This window comes from Schistocerca piceifrons, chromosome 1, assembly GCF_021461385.2.
Source record: "Schistocerca piceifrons isolate TAMUIC-IGC-003096 chromosome 1, iqSchPice1.1, whole genome shotgun sequence".
Taxonomy (NCBI): domain Eukaryota; kingdom Metazoa; phylum Arthropoda; class Insecta; order Orthoptera; family Acrididae; genus Schistocerca; species Schistocerca piceifrons.
The window spans coordinates 360750550-360766120 of record NC_060138.1 but is presented as its reverse complement, the minus strand read 5'-3'; the positions used below and the strand labels follow the sequence as shown (position 1 = coordinate 360766120).

Sequence of the window (15571 nt, the reverse complement as noted above, 5' to 3'; positions counted from 1 at the left end):
AGTGAAATCACCTGCTACACAACCGGCAGTCCGGAAAGGACAAAAGGAAACGCGAACTTTCTAAGTCCCTCCAGCCAGCAAACACCTTCCTTGATTCAGAGATCATCTTCAATGGTGCCACCATGTGATATTCTCACCCGACGAATCTCCATTTTTGTCAGAGTGCACCATCTACCATTTTTCTGCCCTGGGGTCTGCAAGAGAGACCAGTGAGAATGCTGACACCTCTGTAGATTTCATGGATCAGGATTTCTAGCCTCAGCTTCCTGTAGCAATGAATCTTCAAAGACCAGCACTCAGCACCCACCACTTCCTTGTATACCGTTATGACTCTTCTCCAGTGAAACATTCACAGCATTAGATCCATCAAGTTGGAATTATGGCTGCTCTTGGAATTGCAGTGTCTGCTTGTTTTCTGCCTCCAAGGAATAAAATTGCGTCCTTGCGACCGCTCTGTCCTCTTGCATTTCCTTCGGGTCCACTTTGACCTTCCCCACCCAAGGGTGCCATTCTATCTCGTGAGGGAGTAATACTTCTCATCTGGGATGATGATCATAGCCAAACCTTTTCACTGAGCACTCTGCTGCAAGCTGTTGTCCACACTGTCCTTCCTCACTTTAGCTTTCTCTTTGCAAATCTACATCCCCCTGTCATTTAGTGTCACCAGGACACCTCATCCATTTTCGCTGCTTGGTGACTAATGCAGACCATTCCCTTTGGGGCTCTTCCAGAACCTGTCTGAACCTCTTGGCTGACTTTCTCAATTGACTCAACCTAGTCTGTATTAACACTAGAGTACCCACATTCCTTTCTGACTCCAGGCACACTTGTGTCCATTTGGGCCTCTCGTACTGCACTTGCCAGCTTGTCCGTTATCTGGAGTGGTCTGTTCTCTCTGACATGTACTCAGGCGACTATTTCCCATGTTGTATCCATTCGCTGACTACTACGTCACCTATGTGTGAACCTATTTGGCAGATTTATAAGGTTGATTGGAGGCTTTCTCTTCCCTGGCAATCTTCGACGAACACCTCGTACTTCATGTTTACCGTGCCGTTTCCAGTCCCCTGGTCGACTGAGACCTACTGCAATGCGATTCCCTCTGATAACAAAGAAGGTAGCTGGATTTTATTTACTCGTTCTTTTAACAATTTCACTACCTCTTTTGTTGTGTACAGGCAACCTCTGTTAGCTATCTGGGACCCAAGGTCCATTCCCCGATTTCCTGCCTGACTTATAGCAGAAAAGTCATTGTGGATCCTACTGCTATCTCCAACACCTTAAGCCGCTGTTTTGCAGAGATTTCACACTCCATACACTATCACCCCGCCTTTCTCTCTAGAAAATGAGTTGAGGAAGCTCAGGTGATACCCTTCTTTCCGCAGACTCGTGAATGCTACAAAGCTGCCTTTACCATGAGGGAGCTCTGATCTTCCACTCCAGGGTTGGTTGATGGTCACATTCGGGTATTGCAGCACATTTCTCTTGTGTGCAAGCACTTTCTCCTTCAAATGTACAATCATGTGTGGGCAGATGGCACATTTCCCAGATGCTGGGGTGAAACCACTGTCGTAGCCATACCTAAGCCCTGTAAGGACATATACCTTCCTTCTTGCTACCTCTCATTTATGTCAGTAGCTGAGTTTGCAAGGTGATGTATGATTCATGCATGACTAGTCGCACAATCTACTAACCACTGCACAGTGTGGATTTCGAATGTGCCATTCTGCAGTTGACCATCTTGTCAACCTATGTCATGAACTGTTTTTCATCGAAGTACTAGACTGTGGCCATATTTATTGATTTGGAGAAAGGCTATGCCACCTGCTGGAGAACTGGTATTCTCCGTAATTCGTGCTTTTTGGGCTTCTATGTTTGCCTGCCCTGTTCCCTTCAGCAGTTCATTGAAGGTACTTCTGGGTTCGGCCTTGTCGAACACTTTTGACCAGGAGGACAGGGTGCCTCCAGGCTCAATCCTAAGTGTTGTCCTCCTTGCTATAGCCATTAACCCTGTTGTGGTCTGTCTCCTGCCAGGCATTTCCAGCTCTCTTTTCATCGACGACTTTACGATCCATTGCAGTTCGCCACAGACTTGCCTCCTTGAATGGCGTCTTCAGTGATGTCTGAGCTGTCTTTACTCAGGGAGCATCGACAATGGCTTCTGCTTTTCCTCTGACAAAATCGTTTGCATGTATTTCTGGTGGTGTAATGGGTTTCTTCCATCTTTACACCTTGTTCCTGTTGCTCTTCAAGAGTCTGGCAATTCAGCTGTTTCAACATCTCAGTGATACCCTCCTGTTGGTCAAACCAGTGGCCATTTGTGCTGCCCTTCTCTGTATATGTTTAATAACCCCTTAAGTCCTATTTGGTACAGGTCACACAAATTGGAGCACTATTCTAGGATGGGTTGCACACATGATTTGTAAGCAATCTCCTTTGTAGACTGATTGCATTTCCATAGTATTCTATGTATAAAAACAGTCTGCCAACTGCTTTACCCATGACTTAACCTATGTGATCATTCTGTTTCATTTTCCTATGAAGTGTTACCCCCAGATATTTTTATCGGGTAGCTGATTCCAGCAGTGACTTTTTGGTATTGTAGTCATAGGATACTACCTCTTTTCATTTTGCAAAGTGCAAAATTTTTCATTTCTGAACATTTAAAGCAAGTTGCTAATATCTGTACCCATTTGGAATCTTATCAAGATCTGACAATATTTATGCAGATTCCTTCAGATAGCAATTTATTATAGATAACTGCATCATCTTTAATCACTATTAATGGTGTCTGCAATGTCATTAATATGCAACATTAACAGCAAGGGTCCCAACACACTTCCGTGGGGACACTCGAAGTTACTTCTACGTCTGATGACCCTCCATCCAAGATAACATGCTGTGTCCTCCCTACCAAAACACCCTCAATCCAGTCAAAAATTTCACTTTGATACCTCACATGATGTACTTCTGACATTTAATCATAAGTGTGGTACTGAGTCTTATGCTTTCGGAAATCGAGAAATACTGCATCTACGTGATTGCTTTGATCCAAAGCTTTCAGTGCATCTTGTGAGAAAAATGCGAGTTGGGTTTCACATGATTGATATTTTTGAAATCCATGCTGGTTATGAGTGAGCAGGTCATTTTTTTCCAGACACCACATTATGTTTGAGCACAGAATATGTTCTAAGATTCTACAATAAATTTGTCAGGGATACTGGACAGTAGTTTTGTGGAACACTTCTACTACCCTTCTTCTAGATGGGTGTGACCTGTGCCTTTTATCAAGAACTGGGCAGGGTTTTTTGTTCAAGGGATCTACGATAGATTATAGTCAGAATAGGGGCTAACTTGGCCACAAATTCAGTACAGAATCTGACAGGGATTCCATCGGGCACTGGAGCTCTGTTTAGTTTTAAGATTTGAGCTGTTTCTCAACATCGCTGACACTACTACTTATTTCATTCATCTTTTCATTGATAAGGGGATTAAATTGGGGCAGTTCTCTTGTGTTTTCATTTGTAAAGGAACATTTGAAAATGGAATTAAGCATTTCAGCTGTTGCTTTGCTAACCTCAATTTCAGTTCCTTTTCCATTCACTATGAACTGGACATTAACTTAGGAGTCACTAACAGCCTTAACATATGACCAGAATTTCTTGGGGTTCTGTGAATGATCACTTAACAATATTCTGCTATGGTAGTCACTGAAGGCATGACACATTGCCATCTTGACAGCCAAATGTGTTTCATTCAGCATCCAGTGCATGTTCAACTATTCTTTTAAACTTGAGCCAGAATTCCTTTACAGGCTCCTGTCCTGTGCTGAAAGTTTCAAGTTCCTCATTGAGATATGACACTAGTTTACTGAACATATATATATTTCTGCTTGTTTTAGTTGTCCTTTGTACTTTGGTAATCGTTGTTGCCAGAACTGCATCATGGTGACTGATACTAGTTTCGATGTGGACATTCTCAAAGAGGTCAGATCTATTTATTGCATTTAGATCCAATATATCTCTGCATTAGTGGGGTTTCTACCTGTCTGTTCTTCGTAGTTTTGAAAGAAAGCATTTAGTATTGTTTCATAGGATGTCTTATCACACCCACCACTAACAAAACTGATTTTTCCCAATGAATTGGATGATTAAAGTCTCCAGCAATGATTACTGTATGATTGGGGAACTTACTCATTCTACACTCCTGGAAATGGAAAAAAGAACACATTGACACCGGTGTGTCAGACCCACCATACTTGCTCCGGACACTGCGAGAGGGCTGTACAAGCAATGATCACACGCACGGCACAGCGGACACACCAGGAACCGCGGTGTTGGCCGTCGAATGGCGCTAGCTGCGCAGCATTTGTGCACCGCCGCCGTCAGTGTCAGCCAGTTTGCCATGGCATACGGAGCTCCATCGCAGTCTTTAACACTGGTAGCATGCCGCGACAGCGTAGACGTGAACCTTATGTGCAGTTGACGGACTTTGAGCGAGGGTGTATAGTGGGCATGTGGGAGGCAGGGTGGACGTACCGCCGAATTGCTCAACACGTGGGGCGTGAGGTCTCCACAGTACATCGATGTTGTCGCCAGTGGTCGGCGGAAGGTGCACGTGCCCGTCGACCTGGGACCGGACCGCAGCGACGCACGGATGCACGCCTAGACCGTAGGATCCTACGCAGTGCCGTAGGGGACCGCACCGCCACTTCCCAGCAAATTAGGGACACTGTTGCTCCTGGGGTATCGGCGAGGACCATTCGCAACCGTCTCCATGAAGCTGGGCTACGGTCCCGCACACCGTTAGGCCGTCTTCCGCTCACGCCCCAACATCGTGTCGCCCGCCTCCAGCGGTGTCGCGACAGGCGTGAATGGAGGGACGAATGGAGACGTGTCGTCTTCAGCGATGAGAGTCGCTTCTGCCTTGGTGCCAATGATGGTCGTATGCGTGTTTGGCGCCGTGCAGGTGAGCGCCACAATCAGGACTGCATACGACCGAGGCACACAGGGCCAACACCCGGCATCATGGTGTGGGGAGCGATCTCCTACACTGGCCGTACACCACTGGTGATCGTCGAGGAGACACTGAATAGTGCACGGTACATCCAAACCGTCATCGAACCCATCGTTCTACCATTCCTAGACCGGCAAGGGAACTTGCTGTTCCAACAGGACAATGCACGTCCGCATGTATCCTGTGCCACCGAACGTGCTCTAGAAGGTGTAAGTCAACTACCCTGGCCAGCAAGATCTCCGGATCTGTCCCCCATTGAGCATGTTTGGGACTGGATGAAGCGTCGTCTCACTCGGTCTGCACGTCCAGCACGAACGCTGGTCCAACTGAGGCGCCAGGTGGAAATGGCATGGCAAGCCGTTCCACAGGACTACATCCATCATCTCTACGATCGTCTCCATGGGAGAATAGCAGCCTGCATTGCTGCGAAAGGTGGATATACACTGTACTAGTGCCGGCATTGTGCATGCTCTGTTGCCTGTGTCTATGTGCCTGTGGTTCTGTCAGTGTGATCATGTGATGTATCTGACCCCAGGAATGTGTCAATAAAGTTTCCCCTTCCTGGGACAATGAATTCACGGTGTTCTTATTTCAATTTCCAGGAGTGTATTTCATATCCTTGCAAAGTGTTACACCCAGGTATGTGTATGAGTTAACTGTTTCCAGCTGTGACTCATTGAAATTAGTCACATGATACTTTTTTATTTTATTTGTGAAGTGCACAGTTTTACTTTGCTGGATATTTAAAGCAGGTTGCTGATCGTTGGAAATCTTATCAAGATGTGACTGAATATATATATATTCAGACTCTTATTTGATTGTGGATAACTGCATCATCTGTGAAAAGTCTGGGGTTACTGGTAATATTGTCCACAAAATCATTATTATACAACATGAACAGCAGGGACGCAGCACCCTGGGGTGCACCCGAAGCTACTTCTTCATCTGTCGATGACTCGGCATCCAAGATAATGTGCTGCAACCTCTCTACCAAGAAATTCTCAATACAGTCACATACCTGTATTTCATGTGATACTGCAAATGATTGAACTTTTAAGAATAAGCATAGGTATAGTACTGAATCAAATGCTTTTCGGAAATTAAGACATAGATGTATGTTAGATTATATTTAATGGAGGGGCTAACTCGACCACAAATTTAGTATAGAATATGAGGGGAGTTATTTTGGGCCCCATGAGATATGTTCAGTTTCAATGATTTTAGTTACTTCTCAGCATCACTGATGTTAATATCTTATTTCCACTATCTTTTCAGTGGTACAAGAATTAAGTTAAGGCAATCTCCTGGGTTTTCTTTTGTAAGGGAATGTTTGAAAATGGAGTTAAGCATTTCTGCTTTTGCTCTGCTATCCTCAATTTCTGTTCCTGTTCTATGCCAACCTCTTCATCTCAGAGTAGGACTTACACTGAATGTCCTCATTTATTTGTTGGGTGTATTCCAATCTCTGTGTTCCTCTACAATTTTTACCCTCACAGTTTCCTGTAGTACTGTGGCAGTTATTTCATGATGTCTTGAAACATGTCCTGTCATCCTGTCCCTTCTTCTTGTCAGCATTTTCCACATGTTCCTTTACCGAATCTTTGGAGAACCTCCTCATTCCTTATCTTATCAGCCTACTTAATTTTCAACATTCTTCTGTAGCACCACATCTCAAATGCTTTGATTTCATTCCGTCCTTGTATCCCACTGTTCGTGCCTTATTACCCTGGAATACTGTGCAGCAAATGTACATTCTCAGAAATTTCTTCATCAAATGAAGGCCCTTGTTTGATACTAGCAAACATCTCTTGACCAGGAATGCCCTCTTTGCCTGTATTAGTACACTTTTTGTTTCGTCCTTGCTTCGTCCATCAGGGGTTATTTTGCTTCCAAGGTAACAGATTCGTTAATGTTGTCTATTTCGTGATCATCAGTTTTGATATTAACCTTCTCGCTATTCTTATTTCTGCTACTTTTCATTACTTAAGTCTCTTTGATTTACTCTGCATCCATATTCTGTACTCATTATACTGCACATTCACTTCACCAGGTTTTGTAATTTTCTTCATCTCCACTGAGGATAGCAATGCCATCAGTGAGTCTTATAACTAATATCCTTGCGCCCTGAATTTTAACCCCGTTCTTGAACCTTCCTTTTATTGCCTTTATTAATTCTGTGTATAGAATGAACATTAGGGATGAAAAACTACATCCCTGTCTTAAACCTTTTATAATCTGAGGACTTCATTCTTAGTCTTATTGTCCCCTCTTTGTTCTTCTACATACTGTATATTTTATGCTCGTTGTTGTTGTTGTTACTGTTGTCTTCAGTCCAGAGACTGGTTTAATGAAGCTCTCCAAGCTACTCTATCCTGAGCAAGCTTCTTAGTCTCCAAGTAACCGCAGCAACCTACATCTTTCTAAATTTGCTTAGTGTATTCACCTCTTGGTCTCCCTCTACAATTTTTGTCCTTTACATTGCCCTCCAGTACTAAATTGGTGATTCCTTGATGCCTCAGAACATGTCCTACCAACCAGTCCCTTCTGCTAGTTAAATTGTGCCACAAATTTCTCTTCTCCCCAATTCTATCCAGTACCTCATCATTATTTACGTGATCGACCCATGTAATCTTCAGCATTCTTCTGTAGCACCACATTTTGAAAGCTTGTATTCTCTTCTTGCCTGAACTATTTATCGTTCATGTTTCACTTCCATACCTGGCTACACTCCATACAAATACTTTCAGAAACGACTTCCAGACACTTACATCTATACCCGATGTTAACAAATTTCTCTTCTTCAGAAACGATTTCCTTGCCATTGCCAGTCTACATTTTATATCCTCTCTACTTCGACCATCATCAGTTATTTTACTCCCTAAATAGCAAAACTCCTTTACTATTTTAAGTGTTTCATTCCCTAATCTAATTCCCTCAGCATCACCCGATTTAATTTGAATACATTCCATTATCCTCATTTTGCTTTTGTTGATGTTCATTTTGTATCCTCCTTTCGAGACACTGTTCATTCTGTTCAACTGCTCTTCCAAGTCCTTTGCTGTCTCTGACAGAATTACAATGTCATCTGCGAACCTCAAAGTTTTTACTTCTTCTCCATGAATTTTAATACCTACTCCGAATTTTTCTTTTGTTTCCTTTACTGCTTGCTCAATATACAGATTGAATAAAATCGGGGACAGGCTACAACCCTGTCTCACCCCTTTCCCAACCACTGCTTCCCTTTCATGCCCCTCGACTCTTATAACTGCCATTTGGTTTCTGTACAAATTGTAAATAGCCTTTCGCTCCCTGTATTTTACCCCTGCCACCTTCAGAATTTGAAAGAGTATTCCAATCAACATTGTCAAAAGCTTTCTCTAAGTCTACAAATGCTAGAAATGTAGGTTTGCCTTTCCTTAATCTAATTTCTAAGATAAGTTGTAGGGTCAGTATTGCCTCAGGTGTTCCAACATTTCTACGGAATCCTAACTGATCTTCCCCGAGGTCGGCTTCTACCAGTTTTTCCATTCGCTTGTAAAGAATTTGCGTTAGTATTTTGCAGCAGTGCCTTATTAAACTGATAGTTCGGTAATTTTCATATCTGTCAACACTTGGTTTCTTTGCGATTGGAATTATTATATTCTTTTTGAAGTATGAGGGTATTTCGCCTGTCTCATACATCTTGCATACCAGATGGTAGAGTTGTCAGGACTGGCTCTCCCAAGGTTGTCAATAGTTCTAATGGAATGTTGTCAACTCCCGGGGCCTTGTTTCGACTCAGGTCTTTCAGTGCTCTGTCAAACTCTTCATGCAGTATCGTATCTCCCATTTCATCTGCATCTACATCCTCGTCCATTCCCATAATATTGTCCTCAAGTACGTCACCCTTGTATAGACCCTCTATATTCTCCTTCCACCCTTCTGCTTTCCCTTCTTTGTTTAGAACTGGGTTTCCATCTGAGCTCTTGATATTCATACAAGTGGTTCTCTTTTCTCCAAAGGTCTCTTTAATTTTTCTGTAGGCAGTATCTATCTTACCCCTAGTGAGATAAGCCTCTATATCTTTACGTTTGTCCCCTAGCCATCCCTGCTTAGCCATTTTGCACTTCCTGTAGATCTCATTTTTGAGGCATTTGTATTCCTTTTGGCCTGCTTCATTTACTGCATTTTTATATTTTCTCCTTTCATCAATTAAATTCAATATTTCTTCTGTTACCCAAGGATTTCTACTAGCCCTAGTCTTTTTACCTACTTGATCCTCTGCTGCCTTCACTAATTCATCTCTCAAAGCTACCCATTCTTCTTCTACTGTATTCCTTTCCCCTATTCTTGTCAATCGTTCAGTAATAGTCTCTCTTAAACTCTCTACAACCTCTGGTTCTTTCAGTTTATCCAAGTCCCATCTCCCTAAATTCCCACGTTTTTACAGCTTCTTCAGTTTCAATCTGCAGTTCATAACCAATAGATTGTGGTCAGACTCCACATCTGCCCCTGGAAATGTCTTACAATTTAAAACCTGACTCCTATATCTCTGCATTACCATTATATAAATCTATCTGAAACCTTTTAGTGTCTTCAGACCTCTTCCACGTATACAACCTTCTTTCATGATTCTTAAAACAAGTGTTCGTTATGATTAAGTTACGCTCTGTGGAAAATTCTACCAGACAGCTTCCTCTTACATTCGTTACCCCCCTATTCCATTTTCACTTACTAATTTTCCTTCTCTTCCTTTTCCTACTATCGAATTCCAGTCCCCCATGACTGTTAAATTTTCATCTCCCTTAACTATCTTTCTTTTGTCTCATCATACATTTCTTCAATCTCTTTGTCATTTGTGGAGCTAGTTAGCATGCAAGCTTGTACTACTGTGGTAGGCATGGACTTCGTGTCTATCTTGTCTATAATAATGCATTCACTATGCTGTAGCTTAAACCTGCTCCTGCATTACCCCTATTTGATTTTGTATTTATAACCCTATATTCACCTGACCAGAAATCTTGTTCCTCCTGCCACCAAACTTCACTAATCCCCACTATATGTAACTTTAACCTATCCATTTCCCTTTTTCAATTTTCTAAATGACCTTCCTGATTAAGGGATCTGACATTCCACACTCAGATCCGTGGTATGCCAGTTTTGTTTCTCCTGATAAAGATGTCGTCCTGAGTAGTCCCCTCCCGGAGATCCGAATGGGAGACTATTTTACCTCCGGAATATTTTACCCAAGAGGACGCCATCATCATTTAACCATACAGTAGAGCTGCATGTCCTCGGGAAAAATTATGGCTGTAGTTTCCCCCTTGCTTTCAGCCGTTCGCAGTACAAGCACAGCAAGGCTGTTTTGGTTAATGTTACAAGACCAGATCAGTCAGTCATCGAGACTGTTGCCCCTGCAAGTACTGAAAAGGCTTCTGCCCCTCTTCGGGAATCACACGTTTATCTGGCCTCTCAACAGATACTCCTCCATTGTGGTTGCACCTATGATGAGGCTATTTGTGTTACTGAGGAATGCAAGCTTCCCCATCAGCGGCAAAGTCCATGGTTCATACGGAGAGGAAATGCTCCTTATATCTTACTAATTATGCTTCTTTTTTGATGGCACCATTCTTGGAAAGTTAAATGTCAATGCAGAGAGGAATACTTTCAAAGATATGAATGTAATGTGTTTTATTACAGTGAAAAATCAGAATTTCAGTTTTGAAGTTTGGTGTTGTTTCTCCCTTATACCTGATTTTCTGTAATACACAAAATACTGTAGATAGCTAATTGTAAAAGGGAGGCAAACTTAGTCTTGGTGGTTAACACAAACGATATGAAGGAAATCAGTACTGCATTGCCCACCTGTTGCTACTTCAGCCATATTGCACCAGTGAAGTTTATATCATTTACAAACCAAGCAGCTGTGGCCTCTGTTCTCAGAGCTTTCTGAAATGAACTAAATGGGTAACTTCGTATGGATTGTGAAAGGAACTACATTTCAGTTGAACTGGAAATATGCATTAACTGTTTCCAAAATATTTATTGTTCAACGTAATCATTCTAATTTCAAAACATATTAGAGATTGTTTGCTTTTCTAAATTTCGGTGACTGATACGAATATTATTGTTGGTAAAAATACTTGTTGCCATTGTTTGATTACCAATTTTTAAAATTAATTTTCTACCTTAGGCATTGTCAGATAATCTCTCACATCTCGCTGTTTTTGTGTTAACAGTGCTTCAGATCATTTCTTGAATTTTATTTTGGCATTTTCAGAGTTGATATGTTTTTAATATTCTGTTGTTGTGGTGGTCTTCAGTCCAGAGACTGATTTGAAGCAGCTCTCCATGCCACTCTATCCTGTGCAAGCTTCATCTCCCATTACCTACTCTAACCTACATACTATGCTCTCTCTGAAGCTCTCTACAACACCTGGTTCTTTCAGCTTATCCAGGTCCCATCTCCTCAAATTCCCACCTTTTTGTGGTTTCTTCAGTTTTAATCTACATTTCATAACCAATAGATTGTGGTCAGTCTGCATCTGCCCCTGAAAATGTCTTGCAATTTAAAACCTGGTTCCTGAATCTCTGTCTTACTATTATGTAATGTATCTGAGACCATCCAGTATCTCCAGGATTCTTCCAGGTATACAACCTTCTTTTATGATTCTTGAACCAAGTGTTAGCTATGATTAAGTCGTGCTCTGTGCAAAATTCTACCAGGCAGCTTCCTCTTTCATTCCTTAGTCCCAAAAGATTCCTTCTCTCCCTTTTCCTACTATCGAATTCCAGTCACCCCTTGACTATTAAATTTTCGTCTTCCTTCACTATCTGAATAATTTCTTTTATCTCATCATACATTTCGTCAATCTCTTCGTCACCTGCGGAGCTAGTTGGCATATAAACTTGTACTACTGTGGTAGGCATGGGCTTCATATCTATCTTGGCCACAATAATGCGTTTACTATGCTGTTTGTAGTAGCTTACCCGCATTCCTATTCATTATTAAACCTACTCCTGCATTACCCCTATTTGATTTTGTATTTATAACCCTGTATTTACCTGACAAGAAGTCTTGTTCCTCCTGTCACTGAACTTCACTAATTCCCACTATATCTACAGGGTGGCACACAAAATGTGTTACCATTTGTTTGCCGGCCGCGGTGGTCGTGCGGTTCTAGGCGCTCCAGTCCGGAGCCGCGCTGCTGCTACAGTCGCAGGTTCGAATCCTGCCTCGGGCATGGATGTGTGTGATGTCCTTAGGTTAGTTAGGTTTAATTAGTTCTAAGTTCTAGGGGACTGATGACCACAGCAGTTGAGTCCCATAGTGCTCAGAGCCTTTTTTTTTTTTTTTTTTTTTTTTTTTTCCACAATTTACGACGCACATTAGATATTCCGCTGGGATCCCTACAGCAGTACCAGCAGAGCTTGGAAAAACAAATGAGTTACGAAATGACATATAATTTAAGATACTGCCGCTAGAAGACTAGTAAGCAGCAATGGCTGACAATGGAAGACTGACGACACAGCAACGATCGGCAATTGTGTTACTTATTCATGAAACGAAAAGCCTTGTTGTGACTCAGTTTTGACAGCAGTTTAACACACGATGGGTCCCTTGCAAGAAGACCATCCACAGGTTGTTAATATGCGATTTGTCATGTAATTTAGGTTATTATCACTGCTTATTTTCCGAATTTGAGTGGTCTTTCCTCCTTGCACGTGATAAATAAATCTTATTTCCGGGTTCTTTTTCGGTTGTCCAACTCATAAACATAGGAGGAAATAGAATAGCTGTATGTCTTTTTTTAAGTAGTGGTAATATTTATTATCTTTGATGTTTAATTTATGTTTTTTTTTCTTGTACCTTTTGTTCTAAGTTTTCGTTAAACATTCTTATTGAGCAATTATTTTTGTTTGAGTTTTGTGGACTTTTTTGTATTTTTTCTGAACTTAGGTGATTATGATTTAATTGTGTCGTTTTGACTGCTGAGGATAGGTTTGTCTGAAAACTTATTTTCACTTTGTTCTGTTATGTGCATGGCAAATATTGGTGTGAAAAATAGTTGAAAGGTAAAAATCTACTGCTGTGGGGTACACCACTCGACATGGGTAGGAAGTATCTCTGCAACCAATGATTTTTTTACTTAATTTAGTTGCACAGAAACAAAGTGAATGTACATCTCTGAAACATATTTTGTTTTCTCAGTTTGTAAATAAGGAATTTCTTAGTGATAGAAATAGTTTCTTGCGCTGTCTGTGACATAATTTGTTTCAGGATATTCGTGAAAATGGATGTAGCAACACTGAGAGATGAATTGGACAAAGCTATAAGAGATAACAATTTGGGAATTGAGGAATATGAACTTGAGCACCAGGTATCATTGAATTTTATGTAATTCTTTTGATATGTTAACTACGTGTTATTACATGAATATCTTTGGTGAAAAATTATCATGAACTGTTCCTTTGGATAGCTGCTATATTACACAAATAGTGTAATGTTTTTGTTGCTATTATTTCAATTAAAGTTGCTGCTGGAATGTTACACATTCTTCAAGAATCCATATTGTGCTTGCTTAGTGCATTTTCCTCCTATTTCATTGTTGCTTATGGGTGTGAACTGCGTTACACGAAGAAAAAACGTATACCATACCGAACCAAAATATTTTTGCAAGTACGCAATGTATTTACTCTTCCCATAAGTGTGACACATCTACTCAATGATTTGCTATCTCCAGTTACTCCTTCTAGTATTTATAAGACTAGATACATTTGCTTAATAGGTTGGAGTCCTTTCATGATTTATTCTTTAGTGTTCTCAGCCTAAGTGATAATAATAGTCTCAGCTAATGCTTACATGTTTGCACATTGTACTTAGCTTCAGTTAAGAAATGTTTTCCATTCCTGCCCCATTTGCCCTGGTCATGTGATGCGCTTAAGATGTCTACATACACTCTACATCATTTATATTTTGCTGTATCATATTATAGTTGTAGTGGATTCTGTTGCTATTGTCACATTCTTTTCTTTTATCTATGAGAGAACTGTTTCAGGTTCCTCTGTGATGAACAGTATCAGTCTTAATGTCAGTTCTCCGTTAAAAACTAGGGTAGCACAGTATATGAGGTAGATTACATAATAAGTGTAGAAATAACTACCAAAGAGAGAACTAAATGTGAAATTCTGAAACAGTTAACTCGGGACTTCACACCACCAAATCTGCAGGTTTTCTGATGTTTTGAATTTCTTTAACATGTCAATATTGTATTTTTTACCAGTCTCAGGACGTTCAATTCTGAGTGGTCTAGAGGTTCCCGCATGACCATCATGGATTACAACAAAACTTTGTGTGAACAGTCAGCTGAAAAAATACACACTTGAGAAAATGTCGGGTTTAGCTTTTTATATCTCTAGAATTAATTTTGTGATAAACCTGAAACTTAGCAGTTAATAACTTACCAGTACTACTGCCTGATAGTTGTCAGTTTTGCTAAACAACAATTCTGCATCAAAATCAAGTCACTTTATACTTCAGTAACTATTATACTCCAAATAATGCTTGTAAATTAGCATTTGTCAGTACTAGTAAAGTTTGCATAAGTTGAAAATTTCCTTATACTTATAGGTACAAGTGTCTCTTGTTTAAGTAACATACTCTTACTTCTAGTAATCCCTATGATATACACAGGTAGTATAGGATACAGGTCTTTATTTCTCAATTTGTGTAAAAAATCTTGAGACCAGGGGAAATCTCGCAATCTAAAGGTGTATAATGTCTACTTTCTATATACTTCCCAAACTACTATGTGGTTTGGTTGGCTTTCTGAGATTCCGTGATTCTTGAATAGCATCCACGGTGACATAGATATTCTATGCGTAAAAGCTATATACTGTTCTATATATGGCCCTATGATTGATTGTATTGTCACGTCCTGGATCCTGACTCCTGTCTTGTGGTGTCCCTTGTTTTGCACTGTAATAACAGGATAAGTCCCTTTAAGTACCTTGTCACCTGCCATGGATATACAGTGAAAGCCCGCTTTTACACTTTTTTCAAGGGACTTCAAAAAAAATGGTGTAAAATACAGGAAAATTTAACATGAGGGAAATAATGTTTTAAGCTGTAAAAGTTTCATATAGGATGCCCACTTGCACTTTATGTATGATTTGTGTACATAACAGGCATCAAGACTTGTCAGGGACTTCTTTACTATCTAATAAAGGTTTGTTATCTAATAAAAACTGCTGATGTAACTGGAATTGGTAACTCTATGGGAAGTGGAAATGTTTTACTTAATTTCAAATGTAATAATCGATTTTTATGGAAAGCCTACAGATGTCATTCATTATTTAAATAATGAAATACTGCACTAGTTGCGTATATTTTTCATGCTTAGCATGATGTGTTTAGAGAATTTTTACACGCCAAGTGCAAATATGTAAACAAGTATTTTGTATGGCGTTTGAATGTGTGTTATTCTGTGCCTCTTGCACTGTACTCGTCTTTTTGAGGTTATCAGGTACTGTGCCTCATCAGTAATGTACAACCCCCCCCCCCCCCCCCCCCCAC

General features: G+C 40.7%; 1 protein-coding gene across 4 annotated transcripts in view; it reads left to right on the top strand.

The window, feature by feature from the left end:
• Window positions 1–15571, top strand: part of LOC124785800 (calponin homology domain-containing protein DDB_G0272472-like) — a 165607-nt gene that overhangs the window by 11854 nt on the left and 138182 nt on the right. For all 4 annotated transcript variants that reach the window (XM_047254212.1, XM_047254211.1, XM_047254213.1 and 1 more), the window contains one exon: window positions 13277–13376. In XM_047254212.1, coding sequence (XP_047110168.1) covers window positions 13290–13376 — 87 coding nt within the window. In that variant the 5' untranslated portion in view covers window positions 13277–13289. The remainder of the gene's footprint in view (window positions 1–13276; window positions 13377–15571) is intronic.